The sequence below is a fragment of the Coenobita brevimanus genome, chromosome 4, assembly GCF_032717465.1.
Source record: "Coenobita brevimanus isolate Jiangsu-jjx chromosome 4, ASM3271746v2, whole genome shotgun sequence".
Classification (NCBI taxonomy): domain Eukaryota; kingdom Metazoa; phylum Arthropoda; class Malacostraca; order Decapoda; family Coenobitidae; genus Coenobita; species Coenobita brevimanus.
The window spans coordinates 37,139,826-37,165,467 of record NC_136957.1 but is presented as its reverse complement, the minus strand read 5'-3'; the positions used below and the strand labels follow the sequence as shown (position 1 = coordinate 37,165,467).

At 43.2% G+C, this 25,642-nt stretch overlaps 1 protein-coding gene across 2 annotated transcripts in view; it reads right to left on the bottom strand.

Annotated features, from left to right (window-relative positions):
• The window catches only part of LOC145394762 (uncharacterized), a 554,034-nt gene that overhangs the window by 92,314 nt on the left and 436,078 nt on the right, over positions 1 to 25,642 (bottom strand). For both annotated transcript variants that reach the window (XM_080268571.1, XM_080268579.1), the window contains 2 exons: positions 12,216 to 12,358; positions 3,283 to 3,498 (listed from right to left, as the gene is read on the bottom strand). In XM_080268571.1, coding sequence (XP_080124697.1) covers positions 3,283 to 3,498; positions 12,216 to 12,358 — 359 coding nt within the window. The remainder of the gene's footprint in view (positions 1 to 3,282; positions 3,499 to 12,215; positions 12,359 to 25,642) is intronic.

The following is a 25,642-nucleotide window of genomic DNA, read 5'->3' as shown; positions in this document are numbered from 1 at the left end:
ACTACATGAACACACACACACACACACACACACACACACACACACACACACACACAACACACACACACACACACACACACACACACACACACACGTACAACAGAGCATTTGTTTCTGACGCACACCTCAAATTGTTTTCAGTTTGGTTCATAGCCAAGTGTTGTCCGACTGGAGGGTGGGTTTGAGTAGTAACCAAGGAGAATCAGTCCTATTTTATTTCCACTTAACCACGTATTCAAGCGGACTAGTATTCAAGTTGTGGAAGTAGACTTGTTCCGTCAAATAGAAACAAACAGACTATAGGAAAGCATAACTAGGACACTTACTAGGAAAGACTAACAAAGAGACTAACCAGGAAAGACTAACTGGGAAAGCCAAGCTAGGAAAACCTGACAGGAAACCAATACTGTAGTTCATTCTCGGTGACCGTCATATAGCCACTCCTCGTCTGTAAGGAAACACCTACAAAGGGAGATGTATATGTAAGAATATCTTAGTTTAGGCGGGTATGTTGCCCTGCTCTGAGGAAGCCATTCTCTGTCCGCATCTCTAGAGGCCATCTTTCTTAACCTCTTCAGCACGAGAATGTACCTTTCACTTTGATCTTACTACAACATATAATTTTACTCAGCTCAAAGAGTACCTTAGAGCTTAAACATGGTCTTCATTTTTCACAATCTTACAGGTCTTTCCTAATCTGACTAACAATGTGTGAAAGCAGCAGGAATAAAAATACGCCATTGGACTGAAGGTGTTAACTCGATGACGGGTGAACCTTGAGATATCACAGATTATTCTTTGCGTATCTTTAACTATTATTTTATTATCAGAGTTCTTATTATTCCCTTAGTTAGCTGACAATAATTTTCTTCTTAATTCTTGATGCCACCAGACGATTTTATTCTGCTTAGGGGCCTTTGATAAAGCTCTCACTGTAAGAGCTCTCTCCTAAATTTACAAATCGTATGTCTTTTTAACTTTATTTCCAATCACAGGATGTCTGATAACATTCCGAATTGAGTTACGTATTATACTGGCTTATTCTTATTTCCAGACGATTTTGTTCAGCTGGGAGGGAACTTCTTGCACTGAAGGAGTATATGAACGCAATCTAACTCCCCCAACCCCCAGTTCGCAGTCTCTCCCACGCTGAATAAAAGCCCCTGAGCAGCGGGAATTAAGTCAGAAAGCCATCCATGGGCACAAAAGCTATACCGATTTTTAACTAATTTTTCCTGAATCAAAGGAATCATGTTTCTTGTAATTATTTAAAGTTATACATGCAGGGGCCGGGGCATCTCAACCAGGCCTACGACGAAGACCTATCCCAGTACACTCTTGCTATACCTATAGTTCACACACACACACACACACACACACACACACACACACACACACACACACACACACACAGGATCGCAATTCACATGGGTACAACATACGAAAAACGTAAACCCAAGACAAACATTCTCTCTCTCTCTCTCTCTCTCTCTCTCTCTCTCTCCAACCTCTTTCCCCTACATCACCCAGCAAGGAAAAAATATGACGCCTAAAAATGTACACACTACGTCAACATTCTCTCTCTCTCTCTCTCTCTCTCTTCCCCCCTACATCACCCGGCAAGCAAAAATACGTCGCCTAAAAAGCACACACACTCATAAAGCCAACTCATAAAAAACAAAGGCGACACTTGTGAGAGGCCAGAGGAGGGTGGGAGAGGGGTGAGAGGGGAAGGGGAAAGGGAGAGGTGTGAGTGGGGAGGGTAGGAAGGGAGCAAGGGGTCGTTTTTTAGTGTGGTTTGGTGGTGAGGTATGTTGTTGTGGTAGTGGTGTGGGCAGTGTGGTGGGTGTGTGGAGAGAGGGGTGTGTTTGAAAGGGAGGAGGTGTGTTAGTTGGGGGAGAGGGGGTTAGTAAGGATGTAAATGGTGTTCTTAGAGTGTGTTAGTTCTGGTGGTATGAGGTGTGGCTGTGGTGGTGTGTTGGGCGTGGTGGGGGTCAGGAGAGTGGTTTAAGTAGCAGGAAAGCAGGGGTGTGGAAAGGAAAGAAAGAGAGCGAGTGGTGAAGTTCTTAGAAAGTGCTTTCGTGGTAGTGTGAGGGGTGGATGTGTTGAAGCTGTGAGGGGTGGATGTGTTGAAGCTGTGAGGGGTGGGGGTAGTTTGTGATGTGAGGTGGACTTTGTGGTCTGGGATTATTTTAGTATGGAAGAGAAGATTATGGTAGGCTAAGGTGCTGGGGATTGTAGGAATGTGGGGATGATCGGGGGATTGGAAGGCTACAGGGAGGAGTGTGAGAGTTGTGGTATAGCTGATGGGGAGATGTGGTGGGGCTGAGGTATGTGGTAGGAGAGGCAGGGGTTTGTGATGGTGAGAGGGGTTAAGGGGTGAGGTAGGGTGAGAGGCTGAGGTGTGAGGGGGTAAGAGTTGGGGAAGGGAAAGTGGGGTTAAGTTAAGGTCTGACTGAGTGGTGGTAGGGCAGGGGTGAAATGTGTGGGGGGCGGTCTGAGTGGTATATCCTGGTCTGTGTGTGTGTGTGTGTGTGTGTGTGTGTGTGTGTGTGTGTGTGTGTGTGTGTGTGTGTGTGTGTGTGTGTGTGTGTGTGTGTGTGTGTGTGTGTGTGTGTGTGTGTGTGTGTGTGTGTGTGTGTGTGTGTGTGTGTGTGTGTGTGTGTTTCTCGTGTACGTGTTAGTATGAAAGCGCTTGCATGTCGCACACGCAAAAAATACAGTAACTGCTTCTTCTTCACACTCCTACGATCCTGGTCTTGTGTTTTTGTGTGCTTGCACGTGCGGGAATGCTCACACTCTTTTTTTTTTATTGGTCAAAAAATAGGAAAAAAAGGGGAGGCACGTACGTAATGTTTTTTTTTTCTTTGTGCTGTGTGTGTGTGTGTGTGTGTGTGTGTAGTGCATCTGTCTCTCGCTCTCTCTCTCTCTCTCTCAACCCACAACTACATTGAAAACACTAAAAAACAAAGCTAATTATATGATAAAAAATAATCTTGTGTGTATTGTCTCTAGTCCGAACAACGACTAAAAATTGACTACAAAACCCATCTAACCATCCCTCCATACACCCATCCGTCCACGCAATTCTTTACTGTCTGATCGAGAACATAGGAACCCGGGGCTAGGCACAAATAAAAATAAACACGATATATATATATATAGAAAGGAAGATAGGTAGGTAGATTGATATACAGACATAGACAGAGACTGACAGAAAAAAAACACAAACAGGCAGATAGATAGACTGATAGACAGACAAATAAACAAAACTGCACCCACCTCATCCTGGCCTGCAGCAACGGGGGCCTCCGCATCCTCGGCCTCCATCGCCTGTTTCTCCACCTGCACGGGCTGGGGGCTGTCGAAGGGGTTGTAGAGTGGGGGCTGAGTGGGGGAGTTGTAGTCGAACTGGTTGATCGGTGGAGAGAAGATGGCGTTGAGGGAGGAGGGGGTCGAATCCTTGCACAGGACGCTCTCCGGCACAGGCTCGGGCACCTGAGACGAAAAAAAGATAGGGTAAGGTTAGATTGAATCAGGCTAGGTTAGATTTAGGCTGTTTTAAGGAACTGGATTAGGTTAGAGACGCTAAGGATATGCAAGATTCTGGCAGTTTTTGAAAGTTGTATTGAGTAAGGTTAGGCTAGGCTAGGCTAGGCTAGGTTAGGTTAGGTTAGGTTGGATTTTAGGAAGCTGGTTGTGTCGTTAGGTTAGGTTAGAATCTGCTAGTTTAGAAAGATGGGTTAGGCTAGATTTGAGTAGCTTTAATATATGGCTGGGTTAGTTTAGGTTAGGTAAGATAAAAGTTAGTTAGTCTGGCTGGGCTGCGTAAGGTTGGGTGAGGTGAGATGAGGTCAGGTGTAGTTCAGTTGGGTTCGATTAAGCTAGGTTGGGCTACGTTAGAACAGGTTAGGTTAGGTCGCACAGGGTTGGATTAGCTTAGAAGAGGCTGGTATGGTGGGGATTGCTAGTATGAGTTAGAATATATAAAGTTAGGTTATTAGCATTAGGTTACAGTATCAAGTTAGACAAGTTAGGACAGAATTAGGAGAGGTTCAGTGATCAGAGGTAGGCACACAAATATATACACAAAAAAATTAATTCACGTTGATGCACATATTTACTTATTTAGAGCTAAAAAAAAAAAAAAGTGCCATTACAGAGCAAGAACAATTCTCACATACATAAAATTACATGTAGTCAAGGGTAATCTCTCTCTCTCTCTCTCTCTCTCTCTCTCTCTCTCTCACAGCCAAACAGAATTTCCCATATATATAAACACACATCCGGTCATACTGATACAGGGAAGTCTATTATTATTTCTCTCTCTCTCTCTCTCTCTCTCTCTCTCTCCCTCTCTCTCAGCCAAACCACATATATATATAAACATACATCCGGTTATACCGATACGGGGAAGTCTATTATTCTCTCTCTCTCTCTCTCTCTCTCTCAAAGCATCACCCTATCTCACTCCAGCATTCACCTGTTGCAAGCCTCTAAAAGCATTCCACGTGGGTATACCTGGTACTTTTAAAATGATACTTTAAAAATGGTGGACTGCGGGGGGTTTCAAGTTCTCGGGGGTGGGTGGGGGGTGGGTGGGGCTCAGTAACGAGGGGGTGGTAATAGCAGTACTATCGTTAGCTCTGGAGATTTCGTAACACTTCTTCTTCTGCGATTTATTCTGCACATTACACTTCAATATCCAGGGTAAGTTACTGATACAACCTACGGCTAAGAAAAAAATAATAATAATAAAAATAATAAAAGGCATGTGAAGAGGAATCCGTCCACTGCAAAGAAGTTTCTGCTTTTCCTCTTTAAAAAAAAAAAAAAAAAAAAAAAAAAAACCCATCTTGAAAGCTGAGTAATAATGATTTTTTTTTATGCAAGAAAGAAGGAACCAAAGGCCAGAAACCCTCAAGACTGTTCCCTCCAAGAAAAAACAAAAACATGACAAGAAAATGGAGAAATGAATTCCCCGAGTTAGGCAACTAAGGCCATAGAGCCCCGCTGGGGTTACAGGAGGGAGCTACCCCTCCCGGCAACGAAAAAACATGACAAGAGAGGGCCAAATGCAAGACAAGGAAAGGATGTCAGGCCACAGTACTCTTATTCAGATACTGGGCTACGGGAAATATGGCGTAAATGGACGATGATCTCCAGACTGACTTACACAATGGTTTTCCTTGCTGCCAACTAAGGATTTTAGGGAACTTGATGAACTCTGGAAATCAAAATGTCTCCCGTAAGCGAAATAAAATCGTCTGAAGGCTGAAAAATTATGAACAATAGGCCATCGTAGTGAAGGGATTGAGGTGTAATGTGCAAAATCAATCCATCGTGAACTGTCGCTAAATCTCCGGAGTCAACTATGGTCAGACTCAAATATGAAGTCCGTTTGGGTGGGGCCCGCGTGGGAATTCCCCTCTCCACAGCGCTGCCATACCTATGAGGGAAGTGACCGGTCACCTGTAGTCTAAGGTGGTGACATACATAGTGTCCTTGACCTCTGGCAACGTTGGAAAGCGACGTTGTCACGTGGTGTGGAATTTATACAAATCATTGCTATTATCCTAAAAAGCGACACATTCATATCACTATATAGCCTTATTTAATATATTTAATAAGTACAGAATACTTAATATACAATTTCAAATAGTAAATAGCTGACATATGACAGAAAGAGAGATAGGTACTGGGGTTGATGCGGCAGAGCTGTAGAGAGGGAAATCCCTTCTCGGGACCCACCCAAACGGACTTCATATTTGAGTCTGACCATAGAATGTGTGTGAGAGAGAGAGAGAGAGAGAGAGAGAGAGAGAGAGAGAGAAGTGTCTTAAGGTACTGAGGATGGACTTCAGCATTTAAATAAGGAGGTAAAGGGTCTGCAGCTACGATAATAAGAAAATAAAGGTGATTACTGAAGACTTTAACAGGTAGGGATGGAGAACAACAACCTTTAGGGGGCAGAGCAGGGTTTTGGAAGCTTAGAATGAGAAAGTGGTTTTGTAGTAACGGTAAATAGCTGGCAATTATCGACAACTCTGGGGTAATTTTCGAAGCTATGAGGGCACGGGTAATTACTGAAGATTTACGATAGTTTGAGAGGCTATTAAGGGGCGTACACTCGTTGCAAGCAGATGTAGGGGGTAATGATGGGTCTCGTAATTAATCCTGTCTAATTAGGTGTCATTAACTTCTACCAGGGTCTATGCTAAGGTGGGTGAATTTGTTGCATGTTGAAAAAGAGGCTGATGAGAGAAATGGCACTGTACGGAGGTGGGGTATTGTCTATATCTGTGAGAGAGAGAGAGAGAGAGAGAGAGAGAGAGAGAGAATGTGGTGTACTATCTACAGTATATATATATATGAGAGAGAGAGAGAGAGAGAGAGAGAGAGAGAGAGAGAGAGAATGTGGTGTGTGTGTGTGTGTGTGTGTGTGTGTGTGTGTGTGTGTGTGTGTGTGTGTGTGTGTGTGTGTGTGTGTGTGTGTGTGTGTCGGAGGTAGGGATGAGGGGGAGGGGGAAGTCGGCACTCCCTTCTACCAAAAGATCGCAAAAACAAAACAAAAAGTGCAAGAAAATAACAGCTACTAAGATTTCGCTCAGCTGTAATAAAAAAAAAAAAAGAAAGAAAAGAAGAAGTCAGCCTTAAAAACAAAATTAAAAAAAAAAAAACATCCAAAGTAACAAAAAAAAAAAAAAAAGCTAAGCGAGAGACTGACTTTTAAAATAATTCCCAGCTGAGCAAAATCGTCTGGTCTAAATCGCTTGCATCTGTGGCAGCAAGGGGGTTTAATACAGATAATGGGATAATCAGAGACGTATGTAAACTCTAAATCCTTCCAGAACGATGATGTCTTTTAATATCACATCATGTCTAACGCACTCTAACCCTGGCAGACGATTTGCCTCAGCTCTGGAAAATCTCGCGTACTACAAGGGTTGATGGAGAAACTATTAACCCCCCCAGTTCAAAGCCTCCCTCTATGTTCAAAAAATCGTCTGAACTGGAAGGGGTTAGAAGACTTTACTGATCCTCTCACTACTGGAGTGTTTTTGTAATCTGAATAAAATCGTAAAGAATAAAGTAATAATTAAGTAAATGCTAGATGCGGGAGCTTCAGGCCCCCTCCGTCAATGCTACTGATGTGGAGTGGTGTGAGATTGTGGTGCGAGGGGTGGTATGGTGTGTGGTGGAGTGGTGTGGTGTGTGGTATGGTGTGTGGTGGAGTGGTATGGTGTGTGGTGAAGAGTGGTATGGTGTGTGGTGAAGAGTGGTATGGTGTGTGGTGAAGAGTGGTGTGGTGTGTGGTGAGAGGGTGGTATGGTGTGTGGTGAGAGGGTGGTAGGGTGTATGGTGTGAGAAGGTGGTAGGGTGTGTGGTGAGGGGCTGGTATGATGTGTGGTGGAGAGTGGTATGGTGTGTGGTGGAGAATGGTGTGGTGTGTGGTGGTGGAGAGTGGTGTGGTGTGTGGTGGTGGAGGGTGGTATGGTGTGAGTGTGGTGTGAGTGTGGTGTCAGGGTGGTATGGTGTGTGGTGTGAGAGGGTGGTAGGGTGTGTGGTGAGGGGCTGGTATGGTGTGGTGAGGGGCTGGTATGGTGTGTGGTGTGAGATGGTGGTATGATGTGTGGTGTGAGATGGTGGTATGATGTGTGGTGTGAGAGGGTGGTATGATGTGTGGTGTGAGAGGGTGGTATGGACTATGGTGTGTGATGGAGAGTGGTATGGTGTGTGGTGTGAGGGGGTGATATGGTGTGTGGTGGAGGGTGGCATAGTGTGTGGTGTGACAGGGTGGTATGGACTATGGTGTGTGATGGAGGGTGGTATGGTGTGTGGTGGAGGATGATGTGGTGTGGTGAAAGGGGCTGATATGGTGTGTGGTGTGAGTGTGGTATGGTGTGTGGTGGGAGATACTAGGTACTGTGGTACGGTGTGGCTTTCCTAAGGTCGCTAAGACCTATGCAGATGAAGCAACGAGCAGCCGAAAATCGCTAGTGTGAGGCATACAGACAAGGCCGCTCCCAGAGAAGCTCCTGCATCTAAGAATGGATGCTTTGGTAGTGAAGGGATCTTTTGTATGCGATTTTTTGAGTGGGATTTATTTTCTCTGGGGGATTAAAAGACGTCAACGTATTAAGGGGATTTTTTTAAAGATCTGTGCGAAATTTGAAGGATTTTTTTTTTTTTTTTTTTTTTTAAGGGGTTTCTATGGGAGCAGGCAGGCAGGCAGGGTGGGGGGTCTGTCGCGAATACCTGCAGCAGAAACCCCTGGCCGTGAGCTGGCTTGGCGGGGTGGTGGGGGGGTTGGCCGAAATGAGTGGTGGTGGTGGTGGTATGGGCGAAAGTCATACGGAGGGGGGTGTGGTGGTGGGGCCGCTCGGAGTAGGAGAGTCAACATCAACTCCCTGCAACATAGCGCATTTGATGGAAGGGAAGGGAAGGGAGGGGAAGGGCGGAGGAGATTAGGTGGGGTAGGGTTGGGTAAGGAAGGGAAGGGAAGGCAAGAGGAGAATGTGGGGGAAGGACTGGGTCGGGAAGGGATGGGAAGGGAGGGCAAGAGGAGATAAGGGGGAAGAGCTGGGTCGGGAAGGGAAGGGAAGGGAAAGAGGGAAGTGGAGATGAAAGGGGCAGGGTTAGGTCGGAAAGGGAAGGGAAGGAGATGAAAGTAAGGAGGGTTGGGTCTGAAAAGGGATATATTCGAAGACACAAGTGGAGACGGTAGGAAAGAAATGAAAGAGAGGAGGGGAACGGAGAGGGATGGGTAGGAAACAGAGAAGAGTGAGGGAGGCAGAGAAGAGGAGGAGAGGAAGACGTTGTGGAAGGAGGAGGGGAGTTGTGCGAAATAAGTGGTATTTGGGTCGAAAATCATACCGTGGTGTGTGGGGTGGGCCTTGCAACATAACGCAACAGATGGAGGGATTTGAGGTTAACGGAAGGAACGAAGGAAGGAAGGAAGAATGAAAAGAAAAGAGAGAAAGATAGGGAGGGAGGGAGGAAGAACAAAATGACTGTTAAGACGGTAGGGGGGAGGGAAGGAAGGAAGGAAGGAAAAGAGAGAAAAAGGTTAAAAGAAAGAAAGAAAGAAAGGGAGGGAGAAGAACTAATAGACTGTTAATAAGGTAGAATGAAAAGAGGATGAGAGCAGAAAGTAAGGCTGGCAGAATTGTTCGCATGATTTCGGACGGGAAGGAAGAAGACAAGAGATGAACAAAGATGAGAAACTGCTGAGAAGGCGGGGAAAGGGAGGCCAAGAGACAGAAGAAAGGGAACATAAGAACATAAGAAGAGAGGATAACTGCAGTAGGCCGGTTGGCCCATGCTAGGCAGCTCCTAGAAGAGTAACTGAACTACTAGAATGAGATAAGGATAGCAAAGAAGAAGGCTCTCCCCCGCCCTCCAAACCCTCCAGCCGAAGCCGGCAGGAAAAAGTCAGAAGGCTGGGAGATGGGAAAAGACAAGTAAGATCGTAACGAAAGATAGGGAGCTGCTATGGAATGAGAGATGGGATGCGATGGGAAGAAAGATGTGAGAAAAGAAGTGAAGAGAGGAGAGGAAAAGAAGGGCAGAGATAAAAAGAGAAATGGAAAGAGAAGAAGAGAATAAGGAAAGGAAAGAGGAGAGCTGGGATGAAAATGATACTGTGAGATGAGGTCGCCTGGGAAAAGAAAATAACAGCAACACAGCGACACCGATGGAGGGATTTGGGAGAGAAGGGAATGGAATACACAAGGAGAGGAGAGGAGAGGGAGGAAGGAAGGGAAGGGAAGGGAAAGGATGGGAAGGGAAGGGAAGGAAGAAGAAAAGAGAAATGAAAGGGATGAGAAGGCGAAGGAAGAATACGAGTAAGAGAAAGGAGAAAGATGCGCGGGAGGTGGAAGAGGTGAAGGTGAGGGTGCCAATCACAGCGTAAATAACAGGTGTATTAAGCCACGCATCACTACAATCTCACTCCACCATCATCATCACCACCACCACCACCATTACCACAACGACCACCATTTCTACCACCACCACCACCACCAGCCCTTGTCAATGCATATTCTTTATCTTAGTCTATTTACTATGATGGTCGTTCTTTTTAGTTATTTTTTTTTTATTCTATACTATTTTACTGATCTCTGGAGGCTTTTCTACTAGAGGAATTAGAAATAAGCTTCATAAAGTCCTTCACTACAAGACGGTCTACGAAGATGAAAAAAGTCTAGCGAAAAAAAAAAAAATCCTCGACCCGGAGTGATTAATAAAATTCAATCACCATCATCACCAACACCGCCACAATCACCAATCATCATCACCATCACTGTCATCATCACCTCCACCACAATCACCAATCATCATCACCATCACTGTCATCATCACCTCCACCACAATCACCAATCATCATCACCATCACTGTCATCATCACCTCCACCACAATCACCAATCATCATCACCATCATTGTCATCAACAACAACACCATAATCATCACCACCACCACCATCATCACCAACTATTAATCTCCATCATCATCATCATCATCATCATCATCATCATCATCATCATCACCACCACCACCACCACCACCACCACCATCTTTACGGTATCATAATCACTACCATCGCCGCCACTACCACCATTCACCATCATCATAATCATCCTCTGCCAGTTCACAGCAGGTCAATGACTTCCTAAACTCTCTCTTAACCCCTCCATCACCAACGTGTTTTATTCTTTATTCTTGCTACAACCAGACGATTTTACTGATCATCATCATCATCATCATCATCATCATCATCACCAACTTCCTCCTCCTCCACCTCCTCCTCCTCCTCCTCATCATCATCATCATCATCATCATCATCATCACCACCACCACCACCACCACCACCACCACCAATATAATCACCGTCCTCCTCCTCCTCCTCCACATCATCATCACTATCATCACCACAACCAACCTCCTCCCCCCCTCCTCCTCCTCATCATCATCATCACCAACACGATCTTCATCACCACCACCATCACCGTCCTACTCCTAATCATCCTCATCATCATCATCACTAACCTCCTCCTCCTCCTCCTCCTCCTCATCATCATCATCATCACCATCATCTGCCAATTCACTGTTCGGCAAACGACTTTCTCAGACTTTCTCCACGCTCATCAATCACTGTCAATTTATCTTTAAGTGACCCATCGAGTTTCTGAAATTTACTGAGAGAGAGAGGGGGGGGGGATATGTAAGAAGGTTATCAGTAAATGGATATAAACAGACACACAGAAAGACATGTAAGTAGATATTTGTGTAATTAGGTAGGTAGAAGTGGGAAGGTGGATATGATGTAAGTAGGGATGAAGTATGCAAGTCAGTTGATGGCAATGAGAGCAAAATAAAAGTGCGTACGAAAGCAATATGTAGGTAGGTAAGTAGGTAGGCTGGTAGGCAGGTAAGTAGGTAGGTATGGTAGGTTGGCTAGTTGGTTGACAAGTAGATAGTAGGAGACGTAGGTACGGAGGCAGAAAGGCAGCTTGGTGGGAAGAGGTAGGTAGGCAGGAAGATAAGAAGAAAGGGAGGGAGGGAGGAAGGCAGGAAGACCGGCAGGTAGGCAGGGCGACAGGTAGGTGGGTAAGAATGCAATATATATACTGGTGGGCAGATACGTAGGTACTTATGTAGGTAGGTTGGCAGGAATGAAAGCTATAGGCACCTCGTAAGTAGGCAGGTTGGTAAGTAGGCAAATGAGAAAGCAATATACTGGCTGGTAGGTAAGTTAGTAGGTAGGCTGGGTACAGTAAATAGTTATCAAAGCAAGTACGCACCGGTAAGCAGTTAAATAAGTATCAGTAGCAATGAAAAGCAGTTAAGCACGTAAGTAGACCTGTAAGTAGACCCGTGAGCAGAACCCGTAAGTACACCCGTAAGCAGACCCCATAAGACTAGTAGACCCGTAAGCAAACCCGTAAGTAGACCCCATCAGTAGACTCGTAAGTAGACCCCATCAGTAGACTCGTAAGTAGACCCCATAAGCAGACTCCTAAGTAAACTCCGTATAGGTCCCAAAAGCAGTCCCGTAAGTAGACCCCATATGCAAACCCGTAAGTAAACCCCGTAAGTAGGTCCCCAAAAAGGGCCCGTAAGTATACCCCATAAGCTGGCCAACAATACACCCTGTAAGTAGACCCCGTTAGCAGTCCCAAAGTCCCGTAAGTAGACCTGGTAAGTACTAACCTGTCCCTGAGCAACCCTGGCAGCCTCCTCGTCCATGAGTGTTGCTACGGGGCGGAGAAACACAACAACGGCTGTGATGTTGTCCTCTGACCCTGTGTTGCGTGCGGCCTCAACCAGACACCGACCTACACCATCAGTATCTCCTGCAACATAAAAGAGAAAGACATTGAATTACACAAAAAACACATCTGCAACACAAAAAGAAAAGAAACACATTAAAGAAAAGACAAAAAGCAAAAACATTACGCAAAACGAAACAATAAAAATATATCTTTACCTACGCTATCAATATCTCCTGCAACAAAGAGATTCGTTAAAACAAATGTATTAAAACAAGAAGGAAAGACATTAAGACAACAAACATAACAAAAAATCAGATTACTCACATCACCATTATCTACAACACAAAGAAAACGACTAACAAAACAACGCAAATCTCCTGCAACACAAGAAACACATTAACACAATAATAAGCATAACAGATACTATTGCCTACATACTAAAACTATCTCCTGCAACAAGCAAAGAAATATTTAAATTACACAAAACAAAATACTTACAAAACACTGAAAACACACAAAAACAAGAAAAACATAAAGCAATACAAAACACAAAAACAGGCATAATAGATAGCTAAAGGAAAATCATTAAACAATACAAAACATAAAAACAAACAAAACATATTTCTACAAGAAAAACATTAGATACTAAACAAAAAAATAAACATAAGATACCTAGAAAAGCAGGGGTCTGTGGAACCCCCACGCTATTTTTCTTATTGTTGTTTCATATATTACTATAAGGTCATATATAAGGTCTTGGATTCTGGTTTTCCCTCTACCTTCCTGACTAGTAGACTAGTTTAGGGAGGTGGTGGGGCCAGTTCGGGATCTGGCTCTATTTTCGCGATAAAGGGCCATAGGGTCCAGTGGACCCCACATTACCTAACCTATGATTTTTTTTTCCATATATATATCTTCCATACCAAAAAAAAAAAAATTATGACATGTGCTTCTCTTACTTCTTACAGAAACACTGGCCATTACTTTACAGCATGCAATGATAGAAATCTGGTGGAACATATCAGTATTGGTATGGCAGCCACTAATTTCAGTTGGTATGAAATTTGTTGATTTTTTCATTTTAAATTTCCATATAATATTTCGTCACTTACATTTTCATACATTTTGCACTAAACTGAAGGAAAAGGACTACAGAAACTGTGTACAAGCGATTGTTTCAATAAAGTTGTTGTACGTATTTTGGGTGATTTTTTAAAGATTGGGGTCTGACAGACCCAACATTACATAAGTAAGGATAAAATTTTAGGTTTACCTGAGAAGGGTTAAATATAAAACAAAAACAAATGTACTATATACCTAGAAAGAAGAATATATATATATATATATATATATATATATATATATATATATATATATATATATATATATAATATATATATATATTTTATAACCTCCCTTTCCTTGGGGGAAGCAGCCTAGGTATATAGAGATAGATAGATTATGTACATCATCAGCATCCGCAACACACAGAAATATCAGATGCAACACAGATATCACTGCAACTCTATGGAGTACAAGGTCTTTCCCCTGCAATACCTACACATACACATATACCTCATACATGCATTTTTTTTTTTTTTTTTTTTTTTTTTTAACTGCACACAGGCTTCACAGCCCATTACCATGGCCCAGTAGTCCTCCTACGCCCATGCACCTCCAGTCTGCAATATACCATCAGGTCGATTAAACACCTCCAAGAGTGAGGCATTATACCCACCTCGCTGCTGCGGATCTAAAACACACGAGGGCACAACATATGGTGATGTTTCCTTTCAGATTCCCACACATCGACCCACTGCAGTGGGGGTGACAGTGTATTTAAGTAAATGTGTCCATGATGGCTGACAAATATATGCAGAATGACAGTTTGCAATATACCATCAGTTCGATTTAACAGCTATAAGAGCAAGGCCTTGTAGCCTCTCACATCTTTAAGACCCACAGCAGCGAGGTGTTCATTATATTTTATAACCTAATCACAAGTCTTCCTTGAATAACAATTCCAAACAAAATGAGTCCATTTTAAACAACTGAAATATATACCATTTACTGACCAGCTCAACCTTAACAGCAGTGTCTAAGCTTTAAAATGTTGCAGTATAAAATATCAAGCCCATCAATAGCGTGCAGCCAACACTTGTGTCTTGACCCAGAATGCAACCGGTATTTGATCCTTGCACAGTATTTATTTTGGTTACTAACTGGGATAAATTTATCAAACACAGCTGTTGGCTTGTTCGAGTTCCCCTGTTTCATAAGAAGGTATCTGATCACACTTGCTAAATCTGAGGTTCCATTCCTGACTGCTCCATCTGAATCAACCATGACATTCATTCGCATCGTTTAAAATGGCTCCAACATTCTTATATGTGTCTGCCTTGGTCATTCAATGGCGGCTCACCACACTGCTCGATCTCTGACATTAAGAACAGAAAACTTGTTCTCAGACCTATCTCCACTATGAAAATTGGAATCCATGTACCCTACTCAATTACCCTTGTATCCCTCAATGAAAATTTAAGCAACTCGGATACAGATACCGGTATTCTGTCCTGGGTATCCTTCCGAGAGGATCACCCACTCTCTCTTTGGAGTAGTTGGAAGGATTCACTCAATATGACTTACAATACAATGGTGTTCATTTGTACCATGATATTATTAGTCTTCAAATCTTGCCAACAATGCTCAGTATGTTCAACCACATTGACACACCCTTTTCCATTACCCTGCACCTTTCTTAATGATTTAAGGTCATTTTTCTCAACATTCATAACCAGAGGTTACCAACTTGTCATCTAGTCTCTTAAACATCTCTTCATGATCATTTTCTAACCCCGCCATTGTTATCAATGCTTCACCAGTCAGACACTGTTAAGTGCCCATGGACTGTTATTCATACGCAAGTAGTTCAACGTCCACTTTGAAGCTAGGATGGTCGCACAAACTGCCATCAAACTTTGGGGGCTCTACTGCTTTGACTTTACCTCTATGTTCACTTTCTACTATGATCCAGTCATCTACAGTCTTTGCCAGATGTGCATGTGCCTCAATCCTCTGCTAATTTTAAAAAGTAAGGTACAGTAGTTAGCTTCAGACAACAGTAGCGACTCAATTATTCCATTCTCAAATGAGAGTATCCTGCCACACTTTTTTATTTAACTTCAACATCATCATAAGCATTCCAAATTTAACCAAATGTGCTTTGTAGTTGGGTCAGTGGAACTCCTTGGGTTTGGCTCTCATGGAAGAGGCTGCATTCTCTAGTAAATCTCCTTTTCCCAGCAACACGTTGCTGTTTACGACGTTACACAGCTCTAAGTTAATCTGCATCTCCATGCTGTCATTGTTGTTGAAATGCACTGTTGACTATCAAACAATAGAGCTTGTCGTAACCTGCTTTGTGTAATCTTGAAGGGGGTTTCAACATAAGAATCCAACTTTTATTATGAAGGTTCACTGAAACTATTAAAAACAGTACAGAAACCACACTTAATACCAAAGCATAAATAAATATAAAATTAAAACACAAAAATTAAGTATACAGCATGAACCATAATACAATATAGGTACTGAACTGGTATATAACATTTATACAAGTTATTTCTGACAAAATATCAATTTGATATGCTCGAATTATTGAAAATATTGATCACACTGTTCTATAAAGTGACATTAAATATAAAAATGCATGACAAGCCACATAAAACACAGTATTTGTACTAGCCTACACTGGTCAAAATGTTCTGATTACCCTTAAGAAAATAATACTTCACTGCTCAGTTGGTACATAGACTGGGTAAAATGTTTACACATGGGTGCAGTGACTGCAACTGCAGTACCTTCTTATAATATCACAATCTTCAGGAAAGTATTTTTAGTACAGTATGCAACACAGATACCGGTAGTTATCCCATTATTTTATACCGAAAAAAGTCTTAACAAAAAATAAAATATACCTATGGGATATTTATGGAAGCTGCCAGTTTGCCCGTGGCAGCCGTAGCCAGTATGGATGCATTGGTTACCAACGATCTCACTGACTGGACGCGTCAGTGCATCAAACATTCAGACCTACAAGAAACCTAACAGTTTTGCCTAACCTATCCAAACCAGGGGGCTTCATGCTCAGACCCCCCCCCCTCCCAATTTTAACCCACCTAGGACTGCCACCTTTGTGGCCCCTGAATACCTATCAGGCCAAATTCCAGTCCGTCCTTAACTAAACCTAATCTAATCTATCCTAACCTACCCCATACTAACTTTACTGAAATTATCTAACCTAACCTATCCTGACAATTGAAATTACCCAAACCTAACACACCGGTAGAGAATCTGAATAATGCCAAAAGTGGGTTTGGAGTTTGGTAGCAAGTTTTGCTCTTGGTTGTAACTTCATCGAGGTGACGGTACATGTGATACATCTTCAGCATTATAGTTTTACCATAAACACACTTACGAAATTTTTATGCGTTTTTCTGTATTTTAGACAATTCTACGACACTTTTCTTGTATGGCATTTTCCTCGCAAATTATTTTTATTTTAACTTTGAAGGTTAGGTTTGGTTACCTTCAGAAGTACATATATATAAAATAAAACTAATTTTCGGGTTAGGTTTGGTTATCTTCAGGATTATATATATGTATATATGAAATAAAACTAATTTGTGGCAAAAATGCCATAGAATTTAAGTGTCTTAAAAAAAAAAAAAATCAAAATCTCGCGATTGTGTTTTTGGCTGAAACTGTTACTTTACCATCTTACTTCACTGGTAAAATTTTTAAAAATGCCCTGTAGCTATGGTGACGGAGTGACTTGGAGGCGTTTTGTCTGCATCCACCCTTTGCGGAATTAGGGCGTCGGGCTATAGACACATAGACACATAGCTATGGTAATCCAAGATGCATTACAAGTAACCTTAGAATTGCTAATTCCAATAAGGAATAAGGAAAAGTTGTACCTGTGTGGCAAAAAAAATTAATATATGCTGTACTGATCACTCCTCACACAAGCTGGTACCGGTACTTAATATACATGCAGAATGCATAGAAATCAGTTATACCCTTCTGGTGAACAATGTCCATACCATTGATACGAAAATATAAGCTCCATAGCTGACACTGATTGTACTGAATGTAACCCAATACTCATTATTTACAACATTATCTCCTACTCCTCACAGTGATAATGATGACCTACAAAAATCCAAAATACAGTAGTCAAACTCTTCAATTCAAGCTAGTACAGCATACTGTACTCAGCACAACTCAAATGCAAGTACCCGGTACTTTGCTATCTCCGCGTAATATAATAACTCCATACGACCAAAAATGATGTCTAAGTTAAAGCAGAAAAGAAACAAGGTATCTGAAACTAATCTCATTAGTACCAGTTGGCCTATACGGAAACTGAGTAGAATGACATCTTCCTCAAATCAATATACCACCCAATAGTAAATATTGATCTTTCTTACACTACAGCTTTGTGCACTAGTAATCAAAATCACCAAACACAGACACCTGAAGATCTCTACATGGTTCAGCAAGCTACACTCCCCTGACAGTAACAACACCGTGAATCCACGAGGATGACAAAATATGTCCACGGTACTCGCCATAAACAAAACACGCTCACTATGCGCACCCTTTCAAATAACTCTTAATCTTACAGGATTACTTGTGTGTGTGTGTGTGTGTGTGTGTGTGTGTGTGTGTGTGTGTGTGTGTGTGTAACAAAATGTATACAGGATGAGGTAAATGAACAATTTTGGTGTCCTTACTATAGAATGGATATTAATTCGTTAGAAAATGTACAGAGAAGAATGACAAAAATGATACATGACGTCCGGAACCTGTCATATGAAGACAGACTGAAAATACTAAGTCTGCACTCACTAGAGAGGCGTAGAGTACGGGGAGACTTAATTGAGGTGTTTAAGTGGGTGAAGGGTATAAATAAGGGAGATATTAGCAAGGTACTTAAAGTGAGCATACAGGATAGAACTAGAAATAATGGTTTCAAACTAGAAAAATTCCATTTCAGAAAGGAAATAGGTAGAAACTGGTTTGGTAATAGAGTAGTAGACGAATGGAATAAGTTACCTAGTAAAGTAGTTGCTGCCTCTTCCATTGAGAGTTTCAAGCATAGGCTAGATAAGCATATGACTAATAAGGGGTGGATATAGAATAACGAAAATCTTATAACCAATACTAATTCATAATTTTTCCTTTTCAGGTTACACTATGATAGTCTCTATTCTCCTTTCACACTTTCCTGTAAAATGTCCACGCCAGTTTTTCTATACGGTGTGGTGTTCTTTCTGACTTTTTCCTGCCGGCTTCGGCTGGAGGGTTTGGAGGGGGGGGGAGAGCCTTCTTCTTTGCTATCCTTATCTCATTCTAGTAGTTCAGTTACTCTTCTAGGAGCTGCCTAGCATGGGCCAACCGGCCTACTGCAGTTATCCTCTCTTCTTATGTTCTGAACTAACCCAGCACTAATTGAACAAATAATGCCACTGGTTTCTTAAACTCACTAACAGATGAATGATAAGCTGTGGTAGTAATAAACATTTAAACCAGCATACGCGTTCAAACTATACAACATTCACGGCTATATTTATACTGCTAATGAGATTACCAAAATAAATCATCCTCTACACAGTATCATAACGGGTGATACTATATTCTTGCAGCAACACACACCCACACACAACCAGTACCCAGTAAAACCCTAAAAAAAAAAAATAGGCCACTCCATAACACAAAGCCTAACACTACAAAATACCAGCACAACACCATATCATCGACACTGAAATAATACCAAACACTTTAAAACACTTATAAAGAGAAATACACCACTACAACACCAGAAAAACACCACCACCACCATAACCACTCCATAATACCAACACACCACTTCATTGAACCACCACAGCGCCATATAAACCAGACTACAGTAATACCACACTCCTAAACCAACCATCACCGCCAACGCAAGGGCAGACTTAACCATTTGAGAGAGAGAGAGAGAGAGAGAGAGAGAGAGAGAGAGAGAGAAAGGACAGGGTAGTTGACTTTTACGCTTATTTGTAAGATGGGAAAATTACCTACGCCCGTAATGGTAGGTCGTAACTGTGTGTGTGTGTGTGTGTGTGTGTGTGTGAGAGAGAGAGAGAGAGAGAGAGAGAGAGAGAGAGAGAGAGAGAGAGAGAGAGAGAGAGAGAGAGAGAATTTTTACAACAAAAAAATAGCTGAAATTTTCCACAACTCCCTAAAGTCAATCTACCGCACCGGTGCTTTTTACACTCCATCCCATACCTTGTGAGAGAGAGAGAGAGAGAGAGAGAGAGAGAGAGAGAGAGAGAGAGAGACAAAAAGCGTGCCCTTCTCTCTCTCTCTCTCTCTCTCATTTCCAGTACACCTACAGGCATACTGGTAGACTCTCTCTCTCTCTCTCTCTCATTTCCAGTACACCTACAGGCATACCGGTAGACTCACTCTCTCTTTCTCTCTCTCTCTCTCTCTCTCTCTCTCTCTCACACACACACACACACATACACATCCTAACTTCCCTACATTTTTCCCTCAAAGTCTCTCCCCCAGCTGACTATGGAGGAGGGCGCCGTAAAGTGGTGTAGCAGACAAACCCAATTACTGCAAGTGACGTAATGTGGGGGTAGGGGGGATAGGCGGGGGGAGGGGGGATAGATGAGGGGAGGGGGGATTGGATAAGTTTTGAGTGAGGTGAGGAGTAAGTGGATGGATGGATGTTTGGGATGGATGGATGGATGGGGGGAAGGATGGAATGATGGGTGAGTGGTGGAGAAGGAAGGAAGGATGGATGGATGAGGTGGGTGGATGTGTATTTGGGATGAGTGGATGGATGGATGGATGGATGGGCGGGTGAGAGGATAGATGAAATGATGAGTGAGTGGGGGAGACGGACGGAAGGATGGATGGATGGACGGATATATGTAAGGCAGGATAGACTTACATATTAAATAATTATACAGCTTGATTAGTATATACAGTGTATCATCATCATCCTAAGAGAGAGAGAGAGAGAGAGAGAGAGAGAGAGAGAGAGAGAGAGTGTCATTAATATACCTCCAATTCCACCGATCCATCAAGGCAATTCTGGTCGTTAAGCCTCTAATTGGCCTCGTTATCGTCAAATGAGTGATTGGGCAGTTAAGGACGCGCCACCAGGTACACCCTAATTATCGAACCCGCGCCAGGTGCGATAAGAACGAGTAAAAAATCAACTCTGACTCGCCAACTTACTCACTCACTCAATTTGCCCACTAACTCAATTTCTACCCCGAAAAGACTGAGCAGAAAATCAACTATGACTCACCAACTCACTCAATTTACTCACCCACTCACTCAATTTCTATCCTCATCGCGTATAATAAATTTCATCTTTGACTGCTGGTGATGGAGAGGGACGCCTTCACGTGGTGGCACTCACCGTCTTCAACTCCCTCTCCATCCACCGCAAGGAGAATGGTGAGATGCATGAGAGGGGTAACTTAAGACAAATGAGCCTGGGATCACACCACCACAACCACCATCATTACCGCCACCATCACCACCACCATTACCCAAACCACTACCACCACCACCACTACCGCCACTACCATCATCACCAACAACAACACCTTGACAATTATCGAAGGTAGTCATACACCCATTCAACCACTACCACCACCATTACCCCAACCAGCACACCACCACCACTACCACCATCACCACCACCATCAACAACAACAATAACACCTTGACAAATTACCCAAGGATGTGAGTCATACACGCATTCACCTTCAATTACCCTTTTCAGAAGCTGAGTCACCCACAAGCATTTTATTTTGGTCATGTAGTCGACTGAAAGAAATAATCGTATATTCCTGTGAGCGGGAGTTAATTCTAGCTAATGCCTGACGATTTTATTCAATTGCTAGAAATCTCCTCCAATGCATGAGTTAATCCTTCTGAAATCCTCCGCACTAACCCAGACGCTAATCGCAAGTACGTGGCTTCATCCTACCGTTTCTCTGTGATACTTGTTAATGAGTGTGTGTGTGTGTGTGTGTGTGTGTGTGTGTGTGTGTGTGTGTGTGTGTGTGTGTGTGTGTGTGTGTTAAAAAGGAAAAAAATCAACAACGTTCCTCAAAGTGAGAGGACTTGAAAGGTAAAAAAAGCGTATGAACATACATCTCCTTAAGCACCTACACTTGCTATCTAACTCTTACTCACTGTCATCTCACTCCCTTATTCACTCACTCACCCACTCAGATGAACAAGAGACTCAAATGCAATCAAGTAACACCGTATCTTCTCTCAGGCGTGAAGAATAATGCGATAAAAACACTGCAACAGACCAAACACTGGGTTGATACAGACATGATGAAAGAGACACCTAGAGGGTTGGGGAGGAAGGGAGGATGGAAGGGAATGCAAGGGAAGGGAATAAAGCCGGGACGGAAAGAGGGGAAGTGTGTGTCAGATGATGGGAAGAAAAGGTAAAGAGACGGGAAAGAATGGGAAGGGAATGGTAATGAAGGAAAAGACAGGGAACAGAAAGGAAGGGATGGGATGGGATGGGATGGGAAGGGAAGGGGTGGGATGGGATGGGAAGAGAAGGGAAGGGAAGGGAAGGGAAGAGAAGGGAAGGGATGGAATGGGATGGGATGGGAAGGGAAAAGGGAAAGGAAGGAAAGGGAAATAAGGAATGAAGGGAGGGAAGGGAATGCAGAAGTATGCGGAAGGGAAGGAAGAGAAGAATTGTGAAGGGAAAGCAGGAAAGGAGGGAGACAGGCGACAGTCACTAAAAAGGAAAAGGAAATGAAGAAGACAGGGGGGTTCATGCAATTAAGGAAGTGAAAAGGAGGGAAGGAAAGGAGGAGATAAGGCAATGAGAGAGAGAGAGAGAGAGAGAGAGATAACACAGATGTCTGCGGTACTAGTGGCTAAGTTAGCACTATAATGGGCTGCCACTTAGCACACCCACCGGACATACACACACATGAATATCTAATGATGGCCAAGGACAGCAGGGGAGAGGGGGGGGGGAAGAGGAAGAGGGGGGAGAGGGAAGAGAGGAAGAGGGAAGAGAGGAAGAGGGGGGAGAGGGGAGTGGAAGAGGGGGGAGAGGGGAGTGGAAGAGGGGGGAGAGGGGAGTGGAAAAGGGGGGAGAAGGGAGAGGGAGGAAATGGTATTGGTGGTAATGAAGAGAGAAACCTGTACTGTACACAGGAAATCTCATCCAATATATTATCACTATGCCGGGAATTGAACCCAGGACTCTCAGGTGAGAGCCAGGATCTTGCACAGCCTTATTGCTTTCAGTCAGATACCTTTTAATTCATGAAATTTAATCCCAGGCGATTTTATTTAGCTTGGGAGGATTTATAAGACTGAGGGATTTATCTTAATGAAGGATTTATAAGAGAGGGATTTTTCTGACTGATGGTTGGATGGCATCTTTTATTTTTCATTTCGACCAACATCAACTTTTTTTTTATTTTTTTTATTTGAAATCAACTGAGGGCTGTTGATCATGACTGGTACCTTACTGTGTTGTGGTGTGATGTGTGGTACAGTGTGGCTGGTGTGGCAGATGAGGTGGTAGCTGTGGTAGTACGATGTGGTAGGTTAAGTCAATGTGGTAGGCATCATGAAGCAGGTGGTGTGTAATGGAAGGCTGTCAAGTGCATGGTAAAGTGTGGTGGTATGGCGGGTGTGATATAGTTACGTGCGGTGTAACTGGTGTGGTGTGATGTGGTAAGGTGGGTGTGGTGTAGTGCGGTAAGTGTGGTATGGTACTGATGTGTGCTGGGGGATGTGGTAGTTTAGAGGAAAGGTTCGGTACAGGTGTGGTTGGTTGGTGTGGCGTTATAAGGGCGTGGTGTGGTGTGGTGTGGTGTGGTATGGCAGTGGTGTGATGTGGCAGTGGTGTGAAGCGATGTGTAATACAACGTGGCAGGAAGGACGTGTTATGTGTTAATCCCTTCAACCCTGACTTTTCAATTTTTCTTTATTATCATTATTTTTATTTGTGGGGGGAGGGGGGTTAGAAGGAGACACATCGTGGTAAGGGGTCGAATCTCCACTATCTCCTACATCTTAAATTAGTCTCCCCTACGCTGAAAATAAACAGCCGTAGCAAGAACAGAAAATGATCGATTGGTTCAAGGGGGGTATGAATTGGGAGCAGGGCGGAGAAATGGCGGGGGACAGGGTGACGTGGAGGCGATTTGTTTGTGGCCACCCCGTTCAAGGGATTAAGGCGTCTGGCAATAGATAGATAGATAGGTTCAAGGTGGTTACGATAAACTGGGAAGATCTGATCGTAAGAATAAGATAAGGGAGGCGGTGGCTCAATCAGTAGAAAGGTGGCCTGCAGTCCTACCGGACCCAGGTTCAAATCCCCGCTGGGGCAGGGAACAGTTTAAGGATTTGAATTTCATAAAAAAGCAGACTTTACCGATCTACCAGAAGACCCGCCGACATGTCGTAAAAATACCCCCGTTAATACCAATACATCAGTCCTGTATGAGACAGCCGTAGCATGTACTCAATATGGACGGTGGGTGTTAACGCCGAAGTGGTGACATGTAGAGGTGCATGGTATGTAGGAGGACTACTGGGCCTTGAGTGCAGGCTGTGTAGCCTATGCCCAGAGTCGGACACATAAAAAAAAAAACTTGCTTCTCTTTGTCCTTCTTCCGAAAAAAAAAAAAAAATCTTACTTACGATGGGAAATTTGTCGTAAAATTGTTTGTGAATCTCTCTAATAACAAACTGAAGGAGTCTTCCACTGGTGTTATACTAAGGTACTGGCTTTCTCTCTCTCCTCTCTCTCTCACACACACACACACACACACACACACACACATCCCATTAAACAAACACAGATGCCAACACACATACACACTGCTATCCACACACACTCACATTAAACAAATACAGCTGCCAACACATACACATTGCTATCCACACACACACACACACACACACACACACACACACACACACACATCCTCGGCGCCAGCCAGGAGGAGGTGCTAACAGATGTGCATACGTTACGAGATTGTGTGTGTGTGTGTGTGTGTGTGTGTGTGTGTGTGTGTGTGTGTGTGTGTGTGTGTGTGTGTGTGTGTGTACAAACTAAAGGTACTACTACTACTACAACTACTACTACTACCACTACTACTACTTCCAGCATCTAACCCTCACCACTACACTACATGCTTAAGTGCTGTGTGCTGACTCTCTTGTGTATTATTATTATTATTATCTTTTTATTTCTTTGTACCATTTTACTACACAAATATCAGCAATGTATTTTAAAACTTATGGTTAAAATATGTCTATCTACCTATCTCACTACCTATCTATCTATCTATCTACGGTAACTATGTTTCTTTCTGCTTCCCTGCTGTCTCTGCCTTCCCCTGTCTGCTTGCTATCGACTACCACTACTTCCATCAACTAATCCACACTACCATCATCACCATTATCACACTACGTCTCTTCTTATGTATATGTTAACAGCTCTGCCCATATCTCCTGCCTATCACTGCTCATCTCTGCTTCCCTGTACTCATCTCTGCTCGTCTCTGCTTTCCTGTACTCATCTCTGCTTTCACTCTCAGCTTCCTTGTATCCATCTCTGTCCGTCTCTGCTTTCACTCTCTGCTTTCCTGTGTTTATCTCTGCTTTTCTCTGCTTATCTGCCACACCCACTACCTCCAGCGACCATTTCTTACCAGTCATCACTATTATCTCTCTCTCTCTCTCTCTCTCTCTCTCTGGTAAGGAGTTCTACACCTGTCCTCTCTCTCTCTCTCTCTCACCACACTGATTCACCTCTTGTCATGCACGGTGAGAGCCTGGATGTACAGTTGAAGTCAAAAGTTGTGTCGAAAAGTCGGTCAGGAAAGAATGACAGCAAGACTCAAAAGTTTGTCAGAGAGTCAGTGATGGTAAAAGCTAGATTGTACCTCCATTTCGTGTTATTTTTCTGACAGTTTTTGACTCCCACTGTACCTCCATGCGACATAATTATTGACACCGACTGTACCTACCTACCTCTGCTATCTTGTCACCTACTTGCTTGTTCTGCTCATTCTGCCTGCTTTTTCACTTCCCTGCTTAATATCTACATCACTACATCCACCACCACCACCACCACCACTACCACAATTACCACAACCACCACAATCGGTCCACCCCCACCTTCTAAGTGCTAAAAGATCTTTGTATATCCTACCTCTTTCTGCTTTTCTGCTTTCCTTCTACCACTCTCTGCTTTGCCACTGCTTGCTTTCAGGCTCCAGCAACTAA